Source organism: Macaca thibetana, chromosome 13, assembly GCF_024542745.1.
Source record: "Macaca thibetana thibetana isolate TM-01 chromosome 13, ASM2454274v1, whole genome shotgun sequence".
Classification (NCBI taxonomy): Eukaryota; Metazoa; Chordata; class Mammalia; order Primates; family Cercopithecidae; genus Macaca; species Macaca thibetana.
In genome coordinates, this window is record NC_065590.1 from 747,385 (window position 1) to 763,879 (window position 16,495).

Genomic DNA, 16,495 nt, shown 5'->3' on the forward strand with positions numbered 1-16,495 from the left:
TACTTGAGAAGTAAAAGGAATTATTAATAATGAAGTATTTGTATTGGACTCACTCTTAGAAATGCAGCTCATTTGTGGACATGCTTCTTCATATGTAAATGCAGCATTGTAGTATGTAATGTACATGTACGAATATGATTTCACGTGTGTTACAGGGAAGAAACGATTTCCCTCGGGGATGGAGACGTCAGGACCATGTGCCCCCTTCTGTCTATGAAACCTGGAGAATATTCTTATTTCAGTCCTCGGACCATGTCGATGTGGGCTGGCCCGGATCACTGGCGCTTTAGGCCTCGACGCAAACGTATGTAATTCTAGGTGGAATTTTAAGAAAAGAAGTGTTCATGACCAGCCAGTCAGCAGTTAGCCAAGGAAGAGAAATGCCAGTCACAGCCCTGTTGTGTCTCTCAATAAGTCAGAGAAGCATACAGATGAGCCAGCCTCTTGGTTCGTCAGTTTGCCTGGCCTGGGATGAAGGGACAGTGAAAATGGAAGCCTCTGAGTGAGAAGAGTGCGTAATGGAGTCAGGAGAACGGGGCTCCCAGCCTCACACTGCTCCCTGGTATCCACATGACTTAACTCAGGGGCCATGGGTGGGCATGACCCCCGGGCACTAGAGGGCATACAGGTGCTACTGCACATGCTGGCATTCTGTAGAACTCTGAAGGGCTGTGCTGACCTTATGTGTTTTGCATTGTCTCTTTGAAAGAAAGGGATAAGCATCTGTTGTTTTATATTTTGTTTTGCTTTTGAGACAGGGTCTCACACTGTCACCCAGGCTGAAGTGCAGTGGTAAATCATGGCTCACTGCAGCCTTGACCTCCCAGGCTCAAGCATCCTCCCACCTCAGCCTTCTGAATAGCTGGGACTGCAGGGGCATGCCAGCATGCTCAGTTAATTTTTAAATTTTCTGTAGTGACGGGATCCCGCTTTGTTGCCTAGGCTGGTCTGGACTCCTGGCCTCAAGCGATCCTCCTGCCTTGGCCTCCCAAAGTGTTGAAATTATAGGCATGAGCCACTGCACCCGGCCAAGCATATGTTTCTGATGTGTTTTCTTAGCCAAAACACAAATGATAAGTTTAGAGTGAAAAGAGGGTGGTGATTGAGCACTCCTACCGTTGTGATGCTCAGACACGATGCCACCTTGTGGTTTTGATAAGCCTTGATAAGGTTGTCAGCAGATCTTGGGAAATGAGTAAATAGGCCACAGAAGTGAAGTGCTGACATTTGTGTTCACTCTACAGAAGATGCTCCCTCCCAATCAGAAAACAGAAAGAAGAGCACAAAGAAAGATTTTGAAATTGACTTTGAAGATGATATTGACTTTGATGTATATTTTAGAAAAACAAAGGTTTGTACTGGATTTATTAGGATTGTACTTTCTTAAATTCTCTTCACACTCGTTTTTCCCTTTCAGATGTGATTTTGTTTTTGTTTTTTTTTTTTGAGATGGAGTCTCACTCTGTCACCCAGGCTGGAGTGCAGTGGCACGATCTTGGCTCACTGCAAGCTCCACCTCCCGGGTTCACGCCATTCTCCTGCCTGAGCCTCCCGAGTAGCTGGGACTAACACAGTCTAAGACTATTAAAGGATGCTATTTTTTTTCAGTGCTGAGATTACAAGTACTTTGAAAAAATAATTTTATGACTATGTATATTTCCCAAATATCCTGTAATAAATATGTAATAGTTTTTTTTTTTTTTTTTTTTTTTTTTTTTGAGACGGAGTCTCGCTCTGTCGCCCAGGCTGGAGTGCAGTGGCCGGATCTCGGCTCACTGCAAGCTCCGCCTCCTGGGTTCACGCCATTCTCCTGCCTCAGCCTCCTGAGTAGCTGGGACTACAGGCGCCCGCCACCTCGCCCGGCTAGTTTTTTTTTTGCATTTTTTAGTAGAGATGGGGTTTCACCGTGTTCGCCAGGATGGTCTCGATCTCCTGACCTCGTGATCCACCCATCTCGGCCTCCCAAAGTGCTGGGATTACAGGCTTGAGCCACCGCGCCCGGCCAATATGTAATAGTTTTAAGAGCAAGAAAATGTAAAACGTTGAAATATAAAAGGTTCAGGATAAGGATGGGGCCAGGTGCAGTGGATTATAGAATCCCAGCACTTTAAGAAGCCAAGCAGGGAGGATGACCTGAGGCCAGGAGTTTGAGATCAGCCTGGGCAACACCACCACCTAGCCACCTAGCCACCACCATGCCCGGCTAATTTTTTTGTATTTTTAGTAGAGTCGGGGTTTCACCATGTTAGCCAGGATGGTCTTGATCTCCTGACCTCGTGATCCTCCTGCCTCGGCCTCCCAAAGTGCTGGGATTACAGGCTTGAGCCACCGAGCCCGGCCTCAGATGTGATTTTTTAAAATTCCATACAAATTTAACTCTTAGAGCAAACAGATGGTTTCATTCTTCCTTGTTCCCTAAAGGCACTATTGAGAAATAGTCCTAAACTCAGTGGCAGAAAGAATCAAATTTAGAATAAAAAGAATAATGCTAGCAGAATCATTTTTTTACATAGAACTGTGAGAGTGATGGTAGACTCATGCTGTCCAAACCCTTCCCAAACTGCTTTAAAAAAGTAAGATGTTTTGCCCATTGTTAAAATGCCTAAAACACTTTTTAAAATAAAAATTATAGGCTGCTACTATTCTGACCAAGTCCACTTTGAAGAACCAGAACTGGAGAGCTACCACCCTTCCTACGGATTTCCACTACGATGTCGACACCCTGGTCCAGCTCCACCTCAAACCAGGCACCAGGGTAAGCCCGTTTCTCGGTTCCTTTAAGCACGCAAGGTATCAGTGGCTGATGGTGTGACGTTAGGCAGTGCCTTTGAGGAAGGGGGGAGTGTGAGGAGGGTTGCGTTAGAGTGTGACGTTAGGCAGTGCCTTTGAGGAAGGGGGGAGTGTGAGGAGGGTTGCGTTAGAGTGTGACGTTAGGCAGTGCCTTTGAGGAAGGGGGGAGTGTGAGGAGGGTTGTGTTAGGGTGTGACGTTAGGCAGTGCCTTTGAGGAAGGGGGGAGTGTGAGGAGGGTTGTGTTAGGGTGTGACGTTAGGCAGTGCCTTTGAGGAAGGGGGGCGTGTGAGGAGGGTTGTGTTAGGGTGTGACGTTAGGCAGTGCCTTTGAGGAAGGGGGGAGTGTGAGGAGGGTTGTGTTAGGGTGTGACGTTAGGCAGTGCCTTTGAGGAAGGGGGGAGTGTGAGGAGGGTTGTGTTAGGGTGTGACGTTAGGCAGTGCCTTTGAGGAAGGGGGGCGTGTGAGGAGGGTTGTGTTAGGGTGTGACGTTAGGCAGTGCCTTTGAGGAAGGGGGGAGTGTGAGGAGGGTTGTGTTAGGGTGTGACGTTAGGCAGTGCCTTTGAGGAAGGGGGAGCGTGAGGAGGGTTGTGTTAGCCAGGGGGTGTTGCCAGGAAATCAGATAGATAAGGCAAAGAAAGCTAAAAGGAAAGGCTTGTATGATGGACACACAGTAAACACTCGGAAATATTTTACCTAGCAAGAATGCTGGAAACTGAAGCCTCCATGCTGAAATTTAGTGGGGCAGTAGGTATAGTTTTTTGGTGAAGTTTCAACAATTTTTTAGTTGTTTTTTGTTTTCTTTGCTTTCTCTATTTATTTATTTATTTATTTATTTATTGAGAGACAGAATTTCACTCTTGTTGCCCCAGGCTAGAGTGCAATGGTGCGATCTTGTCTCACTGCAACCTCTCCCGGGTTCAAGCAGTTCTCCTGCCTCAGCCTCCCAAGTAACTGGGATTACAGGTGCCTGCCACCATGCCTGGTGAATTTTTTGTATTTTTAGTAGGGATGGGGTTTCACCATGTTGGCCAGGCTAGTCTCGAACTTCTGACCTCAGGTGATCCACCTGCCTCAGCCTCCCAAAGTGCTGGGATTATAGGTGTGAGCCACCGTGCCCGACTGATTCCTTTGCTTTCTCGTTGAAGTTGTGGATTTACTCACCAATTGCTTTATACAGTGAGGTTGCCTTACTCATGATCCAAGGTAATGGGTTTTCTATCAAAATTGTTCAAGTGCACCAAGTTGACTTTCAGAAAGCCGGAGGGTAGATTTTCCAACTTTTGTTTTTAGTGAAGGAACTCTTTTTCAAGTAACACTGTGCAGAATGCCTAAGCGCCAGTCCCACAGAAGTAGAGCTGCTCTGGTTTGTTTGGGACTGGTAGAGACGCCGAGCCCTGCTACTCCAGGTTTGCACTGTGCAGTGGAAAGTCTGTTAGACTTGGATGACTTGGGAGGGCCCTTCTGACGCTAAAATTGTATAATTCTAGGAGGAGACTGGGCATAAGAATTAAGGTTTACTTCTCTAACTTGTTCAGTAGCTTTTTAAAAAATTGCTTTCTGCATTTATTCTTTCCTTTAGTTACTTAAGATGGCCCAGGGCCGAAGGGCAGAGACTGAGCATTATGAAGAAATTGAAGACTATGATTACAACAACCCTAACGACACCTCCAACTTCTGCCCTGGATTACAGGTGAAGGGGGAAAGGGGCTGTGTCCTCCCTTCTAAGCCAGGGAGTCATTTTTCTCTGCTTCCCATGTCCCCACTTTATATGGCGGGAGACTGTTGGAAATTTTGAATCCAATAGAGGTTTTCTGGGTGAAGGGTCTGCCGTCCACCCAGTGCTGGGAGCTGAGCAGAGTCGAGGAAACAGCCTCACCCTCAGCCTGCCCTACCTCACATCCTACATGCAGGAAGCAAATGGCCACACTGGAGTGAATGCATCAGCATGTGAATGAGTGTTTAGCCTCTGCTACAAAGTACTAATATTGGCTGTTGTGGGATTTCAAAGGAATATAAACACTTTGTCCTCTTACGAGCTAGTATTTTGGCCAGGTAGACAAAACACATAGACGTGAAGGTGGTGTGATCTGGTGTGGCAAAAAATAAGTCTTCGGGGTGTATCTCCGATGACCAGGTTTCTAGCTCTGAATGTAGTTCTCATATTGCAAGCTTGTTGTGAACTTGTACAAGCCATCCCCGATCTTTAGATCATGGTTTAGACTAAAGAATGTCCATATCCCTTCTCTGAGTCTACTGATGAGATGGCTGATACAGGTAACAGAAACTGGAAAAATAGGCTTCATCTGTGCCCCTGTATGTGGAAAGGGAGAAAAGAACTGGAAAAAAAATTTATTCACCTTATATTCTTACTTGGAAGAGAGTTAGGCTGTTATATTTTAGTGAAAATCCAGACTGACCTTTTGACCAGTGCTTCTCAAACTTTAACTTTTATACAGATCACCCAGGGAGCCTATTTAAAGACTGACTCCTGACCTGTGTCCCCCAGCGCCACCCCTGCCCCTAGATACTGATACATTCACTCTGGATGTGATCCCGAAAATGACTTTCTCACTGGTTTCTGGGTGGTACCCCTGCTACTGACCAGATGGCCCCAGGAATCTCCTGTGCTTTCCTTGGGTGATATGTGCAGGTCATATCTCTGGTATTTGAGGAATGTTTTCTGTAAAATGAAATCCTAAATCAGTTAGAAGCTGAAGGGGGGACATAGTGGCAATTATGATTATTGAATTTCTTTTAACTCCTGCTCAAAGGGTCTTAGGTTGATAACAGACACCTCTCTAATAGGGTTTATGTAAAACAGGATGACAATTAGGGGCACCTAGAAGTTCATCGCAGTGTAACTCACTCAGTGAACTATCAGATGGTCTCTTCTTGCTTCGTAAACACGGAGTCTGTTTCACGGGTGTTTCTAAGCTCCTCTGGCAGCTTCCACCAAACTCAAAGAGCTGTTTCTTGCCCAGGCTGCCGACAGTGATGATGAAGATTCTGATGACTTATTCGTGGGACCAGTTGGGAACTCTGACCTCTCACCTTATCCTTGCCATCCACCTAAGACAGCACAACAGAATGGCGACACTCCGGAAGCCCAAGGATTAGACATCACAACATATGGGGAGTCAAACCTGGTAGCCGAGCCTCAGAAGGTACGGATGAAACAGCAGAGAATTACATTGTTTGCCTGAAGTCTGTGTAATTGCCTCTTATATGAGAGTCGTGTCAGTCTGAGCTTGTTTTCTTCTCAATTTTAACCTGTTGTTCCGAGTTTTAATAGGTTGTGAGAGTGAGCTGATGCTAATTAGGTTGTGTGGAACTGACCATCTCTCCAAAGACCTTGAAAAGACAACTGGGGAGGAACTGGTCACCCAAATAAGGCATATGAATGAAGGCTGCAGGCAGAGAGTATAAATTTATATGCTAATTCAGCAAGGCTAGCTAGCTGTGTGGCTCTGAAAAATCTTGGCCCAATTCAGTTTGTATTAAATTATCATGCATTAAACGTTTATCTCTTCCATACCCGCTGGAAGGCTTTGTGCTTGCCTTAGTATTTGATTCACTTATCTCTTTTACACTGGCGTTCCAGTTAGCCTTAATGTAGACTGCAGTTGATCGAAAAGAAATTTAGATTTGATATGAGGGACTCTGTTTTAGTGTCCAAAGAGAGCTCTGGGCCGGGTGCGGTGGCTCACGCCTGTAATCCCAGCACTTTGGGAGGCCGAGGCAGGTGGATCACGAGGTCAGGAGTTCGAGACCAGCCTGGCCAACATGGTGAAACCCCATCTCTAATAAAAATACAAAAATTAGCTGGGTGTGGTGGCAGGTGCCTGTAATCCCAGCTACTCTGGAGGCTGAGGCAGGAGAATCATTTGAACCCGGGAGGCAGAGGTTGCAGTGGGCCAAGATCGTGCCACTGCACTTCAACTTGGGCAACAGCGTGAGACTCCGTTTCCCGCACCCCTCCCACAAAAAAAAGACTTTGAGACCAGCATGGCCAAAATGGTGAAACACCATCTCTACTAAAAATACAAAAATTAGTGGGTACCTGTAATCCCAGCTCCTCGGGAGGCTGAGGCTGGAGAATCGCTTGCACCCAGGAGGCGGAGGTTGCACCATTGCAATCCAGCCTGGGTGACAAGAGCAAAACTCCGTCTCGGAAAAAAACAAAAACAAAACAAAACAAAAAACCAACAACAGAGAGCTCTGTAGCTCCTTGGTGGAAATTGGATTCCTTCTTTAGTTGAACTCCAGACCTTTGTTTTTACAGTGGGTTAATGGTAAAAGTTTCTTTATTCTGCTTAGTTTTACTCTGTCATATACCTATTTCAGGTAAATAAAATTGAAATTCACTATGCCAAGACTGCCAAAAAGATGGACATGAAGAAGTTGAAGCAGAGCATGTGGAGTCTGCTGACAGCGCTTTCTGGAAAGGAGGCAGATGCAGAGGTCAGATGCTCTGCCTGTTCTCTAGGTGCCCAGCATGCGGGAGGGGAGTGGTTGATGTCTACAGCTGAAGACACCTCGATTTGGGCAATGCCTCCAAGGCAGAAATGTTCATTCAAAAATACAGAAAGCTGGGCATGGTGGCTCACGCGTGTGATCCCAGCACTTGGGGAGGTTGAAGTGGGAAGATCACTTGAACCCAGGAGTTTGAGGTTACAGTGAGCTATGATACGATCGTACCACTCACTCCAGTCTGGGCAACAGAGAGAGATCCTTGAAAAACAAAACAAAAATACAAGGAAGACATCATGCCTCTAAGAGAGAAATGAACCAAGTGTACAAGGAGGCAGGTCACACAGACTGTGATACAAATAGCAGACTAGTGTGTAAGGCATGATTCAGCCTTGCTGGTAATCAAAAAAGACAAGTGAAGCAATCTCGATGCTACTGTAAAACAGCAGCAGGTTCAGTAATTCAACTGTTTTCCATTAGTGAGGAGGGAAATTTGGAGTCCTCATTCACTGCTGGTACAGTTTAAGTTGCTATATGCTATGAAATGTTTAAACCCTTTGATCTAATAATTCTGATTTCAGGAATGTATTCTCAGTAGGAAGATAGTGGAAAAGTAATTATTATACTGTCAGATTCTGCTTCTCCTTCAGAACAAGCTGAAACCTTGATTAACCTGGTCCATCTCAATGAAAGGAAGTATCAGTTAATTAGAATCTTTCCTTCTTTCTGACTCCTTCTTCTCAGGTAATGTTCTGAGTTTAGACCTTCTGTAGCTGAGAAATGAAAACTGATAAGTTGATTGAGGGCCCTAAGCTGGACATCAGAGAAAGCTTCAGTCATATTTATAAACTTTTATCAACTAGAACAGGATGCAAGCATGTGTCTTTGTCTTAAGTGGAAAGTTTGACTTTACTTTTCAGTATGAATTTTGTGCTGCCCTTAGCAGTGCAGTCCAGTTGAAGCTACAAGTAATCATGGCTTTGGCTGGGCACAGTGGCTCACAGCTGTAATCCCAGCAGGTGTGAGGCCAAAGTGGGTGGATCATGAGGTCAGGCGTTCAAAACCAGCCTGGCCAACATGGTGAAACCCCGTCTCTACTTAAAAAAAAAAAAAAAAAAAAAGCCAGGCATGGTGGTGGGTGGTGGGCATCTGTAATCCCAGCTACTCAGGAGGCTGAGACAGGAGAATCACCTGAACCCAGGAGGCAGAGGTTGCAGTGAGCCGAGATCGTGCCACTGCACTCTAGTCTGGCGACAGAGCGAGACTCCGTCTCAAAAAACAAAAAAATCATGACTTTTTATTACTGCTTTTTTTTTCTTGTTTGTTTTCAGAGCACCCTAGGACACCTTTACAGTGTCTCCTTTACCAGGGTGATGCTGACCATTGACATCCATGTTCACCACAATGTCATTAGAGCAGGACTGAGACACTGGTTCCCTTTGTAGATCCTTTTTCTTCAAAATAACTAAGAAACTTGTTTTCATTTCATTTAGGTATAGACTTTTTGGTGATACAGCTTTATTTTTGTTGCTTTTTTTTTTTTTTTTTTTTTTTTTCTTTTTTTGAGACGGAGTCTTGCTCTGTTGCCCAGGCTAGAGTGCAGTGGCGCTATCTCAGCCCACTGCAAGCTCTGCCTCCCAGGTTCACTCCTGCCTCAGCCTCCCGAGTAGCTGGGACTACAGGCTCCCGCCACAACGCCCGGCTAATTTTTTTGTATTTTTAATAGAGACAGGGTTTCACTGTGTTAGCCAGGATGGTCTCGATCTCCTGACCTCGTGATCCACCCGCCTCGGCCACTTGAAGTGCTGGGATTACAGGCGTGAGCCACCACGCCCAGCCTTTTGTTGCTCTTTCAAAAGTGCACTAGCCCTAACTGTCCGACGTGTAAATGTGCTTCTGTTAGGCAAACCACAGGGAAGCTGGAAAAGAAGGGGCCCTGGCAGAAGTGGCTGACAAGAAGATGCTCAGCGGGCTCACGAAGGACCTGCAGAGAAGGTGCGGGCTGGCAGGCGTGGGGCTTTGTGGGGGCTCACCTGGCTCTCCTCTGAGCTGTCCGCGTGGCGGGCCCCCCCCACACACACACACACAACCTGTTTCCTATGACCCTTGTAGTGGCTGTTCTGTTTTCTCTCTGTGTTAATAGATAAGTTAATACAGACCAACTTTAAAAAAGGTGTTTTTCGGTGCCAGTGGTCAGAGTCTAACAGGAGATATTTTATCTCAAATAAGAAACTAGAAAAATCTGCTTATAAAATGCATCTGAAAGATTTGTTTCTCATTAGTTTAGTCATTGTTTGTGTGAATTATTCATACTTGATGAATGAACCTTTGTTCTAACAGTTGCAGTGACCTAAACACTTGCCCCTTTCTTTCCAGCCTGCCCCCTGTCATGGCTCAGAACCTCTCCATACCTCTGGCTTTTGCCTGTCTCCTACATTTAGCCAATGAAAAGGTAGGTAATTAAGGTAAGCATGGGAATATTAGAGTATTCCCTGTTTATGTCAAGTCATTTAGCTTTTTATTTGATCTTGCATGGGCTACCATAGGATTTCTTAAATACCGTGACTTGTGTAGTACCTTCAACCCAAATGATTAGCCAGGCACCTAGAAGTAACTTAGGAAAAACCCATTAGGTTCGATTAGCAATGAAAATAGCACTGAGGACCCAAATGGTAAGATTTTAGATGACGGAATTGTGATTGGTGAGTTCCCCAACCTAAGAACACAATGTGCTTTTACTTCACTGGGTGTCAAAGAGTATAAAGGCCAAAGCCTCGTTGTACCAAAGTCAAGACATATGGGAGACATGGCAGAGGAAAGAGGAGAGAGATGAGGATGGAAAGAAAACAGTTGCAGAAAGAGTACGTTTGGGCGTCGCTCACTGAGCACTTGGTATCCATTAGGGTCCCCAGCCAGCTGATGACAGCGCAGCCTTTGGCACCTGCAGTAGAGGCTATGGGCTGGGCCACGGCATGTGTGGCAAGCGCCACCCTGGGGCTGGGGCACTGTGGCCATGGTGTGCACCGTCACTGTCAGCTCCCCAGGAGGAGGGGTGGGCACTGGTGTGCAGGTACTGTCTGAATGCCGAAGTGTGGTTTCAGAGGGTGATTATGGGAATGGAATGGTAGCAAAAATGGGGTGCTGGTGGAAGCATCCAGGATTTCCTATGTGCCAACATGTGACCTCTGGCCTCCTAGTGAAATGGAGCAGTGAGGACTAGCTCCATTTTCCAGGTCTCACTCTGCTTCAGAGAGAGATTGCCTTGGCCTGTGTGGCACAGCCATCAGCCAGTCCCAGTGACCTACCACTGGAAGTCAGAGACCAGTTTTTCTCTTGTCAATACCTTGCTTAGCTCACAACCTCCTGAAGAAGAAGAAACTGTCCAGTTAGCAGAAGCTAGTTTTGATTCTGGGTGGGGAACAGGCACAGAAGAGCCACTGGGCCAGGACCAAGTGCTGTCTGCCTCCGACGACTGTGCTGACCACTGGGCTCGTAACCACCAGTCTGGGTGCTTAAACCTGAGGCCTAAACAAAAGAGCCCAGCCTAGTTCCCAAGAAGGAACAATTGTGCATCAGAGCCCGTGGGAATGGTTTTAACCCAGGAATGCTGAACTTGCATGGCTGCTGTTGGGGGGCAGTAAGACGGTGACCGGTGACTGTGGAGAGAGGACGTGCCCCGTTCACAAGCCTATGAAGGCAGACATGCCCGTGGTTATAGGAGATGGTAGTTCCCATACCTGACACATCCTAAGGTATCCGATGTCACGTGCAAACTATGTGAAGAGAGAATGACTAAGAAAATAAAAAATTAAAAAATATACTATTATCATTGTTCCGACAAATTCACAAGTGGCTCTGCTGAGGATACACCATCTGAGGTGGGTGGTGTGCAGGCCATCCATCTGTCTGACTTGAGAAGTGTCGGGGGAGGCCTGGAATCTCATTCACACACCATCTTGGTGGAAATAGGTGCCGGTGACTCTCCCACATGGGTGCTGGTCTCCTAGCACACCAGGCTCCTAGGCTGGTCTCCAAAGCTCAGAAACCCTTCTGAGTCCAATTTAAGAGTGTTACTGCCTTCGCTCATCAGCCCTAGCCTGAAGGTCAGAGTGCTTCTCTGGGCTGTGTGTCTCCACAGAAACCTGCCTTGAGAGAGTGACTTCATTGCCCTCACTTGTTTCTTAAGGAGCAGGCCAGGACAACGCTGCTAAGATACATTAGTGACTCTGCGGCTTCACTGAGGTCGTTTTCACTGAGGCCATGCTGCTCCGACCCCAGCTCCGCACCCCTGCCCTCAGTAGCAGTCCAGCCTCGTTCATTTTGCCGTGATCAAGTCTTGTTTTAAGGGTCCCGGAGCTCTTGGGGTTTGAAGAATGACTTGTGAGGCTGAGCGCCAAGGCCATTGCTGGGGCCTGGCTTTGGGCTGTTTGAGAAAATGGGGTTGGAACATTGGCCACAACAGTTACTGTGATGATCTACAGGGAGCTGTGATAACTCGGAGCTTAGAGCCACCAAGAGAAATATTCTCGACACTTCACAGCAGAACTTGACCTCCTCTTGGACTTCTTTCTCTCCTCCTTTCACTCCTGTCCGGAGTCTGTTCCCCCACCACTGTGATAACAATCTCCCCTCACATAGCCACGCAGGTGTGGGGCTTAGGAGCCGGTGATGGACGGGAGGCCCTCTGCCTTCGTGGCTCTGCGTGCCAGCAGTGTGCCACCTCCAGACCCTGAGCTGCAGAAAACCTGCGAGGTGTGACTTGAGCGCTCCGTCTTCAGTGGCAAGGAAAGGTGCGAGTGGCTCTTGAGCCCTGGCACATCCCATCTGCCTCCGGTGCAGAGCCAGGGCAGGCTGGCTGTGGTGAAGTTCGTCAGGAAAGGCATCTCACAGCTGCTTAGTCCTGAGGGAAACACTGCCTGGGGTTGGGGAGGAGCTGGGAGATAGGTAGGGAAAGGCCTGCGCAGAGACTGGCAGGAGGGCACTGCTGTCGGGAACTAATGGAGGGATGGGGCAGTGGGGCAGTTGGGGGTGCCTGGAGGAGGTGTGCATGGATGGGGTTAATACAGTAGTGCCCCTGTTTCCACAATTTCACTTACCATGGTTTCAGTTACCCACAGTCATCCATGGTCTGAAAATACTAAGTGGAAATCCAGAAATAAAGAGTTCATAAGTTTTAAGTTGCAACTGTTCTGAGTAGTATGATGAAATGTCACAGTGTCCCGCTCCATCCTGCCCCAGATCTGAACTGTCCCTGTGTCCACCGGATCCACACTGCAGACACAGCTCTCCCATTAGTCACTTGGCAGCCATCTCAGTTCCCAGGTCAACTGTTGCGGTACTGCAGTGCTTGTGTTCCACTCCCTCTTACTTGACTTAATTTTTCTATTTTATTATTAGTTATTGTTAATCTCTTACTGTGCCTAATTTATAAACTAAACTTGATCATAAGTGTATGTGTATAGGAAAAACGAGGTATGTTTGTGTATACATATATATAAAAATCATGTGTTGTATTTGATTTGGTACTACATGGGTTCAGGCATCCGCCAGAGGCCTTGGAACACCCCTCGAGGTTGAGGGGGGACGAATGACTATATGTATGTGTTGTGGCCCCTGATGACCTCCCATCTGCCTCCATGAGCATCTTCAGGGCAGACAGCTCAGCTCTTAGGCCCTTTATAGGGGGTGGGTTGCAGGAACCAGAGCCAGAGAAGGCTTGCTTTTTGCTTTTTTACCTAAGTCATTTTGTTGTAACAAGGATTGGGAATCAGTTTTTTCATGCAAGTTATACTTGCTATGAAACAGTTTTTCTTATAATCATGGGACACTTTCTTTTTTGTAGTCACTATCTTGTAACTGTGATTGGAATTGATGATTCTTTTATTCTCAGTATACCAAAGTCCATGCATGTTTTGGTCTTCCCTCAGAATCTAAAGCTGGAAGGAACAGAGGACCTCTCTGACGTTCTTGTGAGGCAAGGAGATTGAGTTCACTGTGGAGAAGTCAGGAGGCCCGTCACTTACTCAGCTGCCGGGACATCCCCAGTCTGGGTGGAAGAAGGTGCCATGGGATTATACCCAGGCTGTAGCCAACTACCAGTGTGCCTGTTTATTTGTTGCTCTTTCCTTCTCTCCGTCACGGTCTGGGTGCCCGTGCCCTGAAACTCTGTGCTTGACTGATTAAACTTTACTGCCCTATGGTGACCCTCTAGGAGAGGAGAGGGCAGAGGGGGTGAGGGTACTGTTCTGGATTGAGAAAACCTATATCCATTCTTCGTATCAGTGTATAGTTTTAGTCTCCTAAGTTGATCTGTTATTTTCCAAACTCTACTCTTGTAGAAAATTTTCCAGTGGGCACTGAATGTTGCCCTTGAAGAACTTCCTAATCCATGTACATGAAATACACCATATGTACACTTATAAATGTATATAGAATGCTCAAAAATAAAATTCTTAATAATATAACTGGCAAAATATTTGAGTGTCCACTAGATGAGTATCAGACCTAGTCCTTACCCTTGAGGGGGATGCAGTCCTGGTAGTTACCCGGGATACCCACACGTCAGTATAAGGCAGAAGACGCCTAAGGGCCAAGATGGTTTGCCTCGGAGGAGAATGGAAGACAGAGATCACTGGCTGGACATTGAGATTGCAAGATTGGGTCCTGCTTAAACCCCAGGATTCTGCTGGAGGGAGCCGGTAGTGATACTCGTCCCTTCTGTACATTGCTTCGTGTAGTGTTCTCAGCATCCCTGGGAAGAACTTACTATTGTGACTCTCATGTTGCAGAGGAGGAAACAGACGCCCAAGGTAGAGTAACTTGCATAAGGGCAGCCGGCTAACTGTCAGGGCTGGGCTGAGCCTGGTAATCTGCCTCCGGAGTCTGCTCTCAGCCACTGTGCTCTGTGCTACCTGGGTGGATCACACAGGCTCAGCAGTGGGTAGAGAGCAGTACTCAGTGAGATTCGTCCATCTCCACAGAATGCGGCACACACACAAATGTGCAAGTTCTTCCCCTCGCCTCAGAGAAACGGGAATTAACTTTGCTTGCAATTTGAAACGATATTATAGATGTTGATCCAGGTAGTTCTGTTACTGGCTGGTCCTGGATCTCTGCCAGAACCCCTGTCATCGTTGACTGGCCGAATAGAGATCCTGGATATAGGCCAGAAGCAGTGAAGTATATAACTGGCAATTGCTCTTGATAATAACTTGCTTCTTAGCCAAAAACCACACAAAACAAAAATAATCCCCTCCCCACAGGAATATGCTTTCCAAATTGTGTCCAAAACGTTCCCTGCTCTGTTGCATTGAGAGGGTTAGAGACTTAGCTGTCACACCATGGAACTCTAAAGAGCTTGCTTCAGAAAAAGCAGTGGTGCTGCAGGCGAGAATCCGCACTCTGTCTTGCTGGGTCTGAAGCCTCCATCACTTTCCCAGGCCAGGTCATTGCTGGGCTTCTTGCTCTCCTTCTATCCCTGAGAGTAGACCTGGCTAAGCCCATTCCTTCCCTCAGTCAGCCCCGCTTCTCTATAGTGGGGTCTGGGCGGGGGCTGAATTACCAGTAAAACCAGAAAGACTGAGACCAAGTGCAGTTGTCCACACCTGTAAATCCTAGTGCTTTGAAAAGAGGCAGGAGGATTGCTTGAAGTCAGGAGTTCGAGACCAGCCTGGGAAAATAGACCCCCATCTTTAAAAAAAAATGTTTAAAAATTAGCCAGGCATGGAGGTGTGTGCCTGTAATCCCGGCTACTCAGAAGGCTGAGGTGGGATAATCCCTTGAGCCCAGGAGTTTGAGGCTGCAGTAAGCTATGATCACACTACTGTATTCCAGCCAGGACAACAGAGTGAGATCCTGTCTCTCAAAAAAACCTGATGAGTTCAATACCAACTTCTTCAATGAAATCCCCTCCCCTTCCCCGGCTTCTCCTAAGTTTCCCTCATTACACAGTTGCTGTGGGCTATGTGTGCTGTGGTCTGAATGTTTGTGTCTAAAATTCATGTGTTGAAATCCCCTAATATGTTTGGTATTAAGAGATGGGGCCTTTGGGAGGTCATTAGGTTATGAGGGCAAATCCCTTGTGAATGGGATTAGTGCTCGCTCTTATAAAAGAGGCCTGAGGAAGCTTGTTTGCTCCTCTTGCCCTTCTGCCGTGTAAGGATGCCATGAGAAGGTACCATCTGTGGGCAGTGAGCTCCTCACCAGACACCAGACCTGCTGGCACCTCGATCTTGGACTTGTCAGCCTCTAGAACTGTGAACAATAAATCTGTTTATAAATTAAGCAGTCTAAGTCATTTTGTTATAGCAGCCCAAATTGACTAAGACAGTGGGTATGCAAGATAAGTTTATTTTATATAAAATACTTTGGGAAGTAGGTATTCCAGGACTGGTGTGACAGTTCCATGAAATTATGAGAGACTGGGGATCCTTCCAGCTCATCCTTCTGTTTCAGTGTGGCTGCTGGAGTCCAGCCATCACATCCATAGTCTAAGCAGCAGGATGAAGGACTGGGGGGAAAGAGAACTGCTGCCCCCTGTTAAATCGGTTTCCTGGGGGTCGATATGAATATTTCCCACCTCAGGATGCCACAAAGGTCCCCACCAGCAAGAAGGCTCCCACCAGATGTGGACTCAACCTGGGACTTTGCAGCCTCCATAACTAACAAATTCCTTTGTCAATGACCCAGTTTCAGGTATTCTGTTGTAGGTAACAGAAAACAAACTAATACAAGTGGTAATGTGTCCAGCGAAAAATGTGGGTTCTGTTAAGGTTAAAAGAAAATTTGAGGTAGCCAGCAGTATCTGCCTCAGATGCTGAGAAGCCTCCTGAGACAAGAGCATGTACCATGTCCATAACTGAAATTTTAACATTCTCTGCCAAACAGAACCGAATTGAAGGGCAGGAGAATTTGCAAGAGAGAATTATGGGGTGCTGAGAGAGAATCCATCCAAAGGAAGAGGGAACCAGGCATTACAAACTGAATTGAACCAGGAGGACAGATGTCTGAAGGGGGTTTGTAGTTCCCAGTAAAGTATGGTACAGCTAGGTGCACTTTCCTGGCCAGACCACCCTATACTGTATGATCCCCCTGGGGAGGAAGAGGCTGCAGGGAACGCTTTGGTGCCCTAGCAATTCTGCTGTGGTGCAACTATAGTGGATCACAGACAGAGTGGGCCGTTGTTCCCCTTCTTAGCACAGGACACTGGGCCATTTCAACACCACAAGGATTTGCA

General features: G+C 46.8%; 1 protein-coding gene across 1 annotated transcript in view; it reads left to right on the forward strand.

The window, feature by feature from the left end:
- The window catches only part of NCAPH (non-SMC condensin I complex subunit H), a 36,738-nt gene extending 23,005 nt beyond the window's left edge, over positions 1-13,733 (forward strand). The window contains exons 10-18 of the mRNA XM_050755096.1: positions 156-304; positions 1,245-1,351; positions 2,633-2,755; positions 4,370-4,480; positions 5,772-5,954; positions 7,135-7,251; positions 9,164-9,255; positions 9,637-9,712; positions 13,188-13,733. Coding sequence (XP_050611053.1) covers positions 156-304; positions 1,245-1,351; positions 2,633-2,755; positions 4,370-4,480; positions 5,772-5,954; positions 7,135-7,251; positions 9,164-9,255; positions 9,637-9,712; positions 13,188-13,247 — 1,018 coding nt within the window. The 3' untranslated portion in view covers positions 13,248-13,733. The remainder of the gene's footprint in view (positions 1-155; positions 305-1,244; positions 1,352-2,632; positions 2,756-4,369; positions 4,481-5,771; positions 5,955-7,134; positions 7,252-9,163; positions 9,256-9,636; positions 9,713-13,187) is intronic.
- Positions 13,734-16,495: the final 2,762 nt, after the last annotated feature.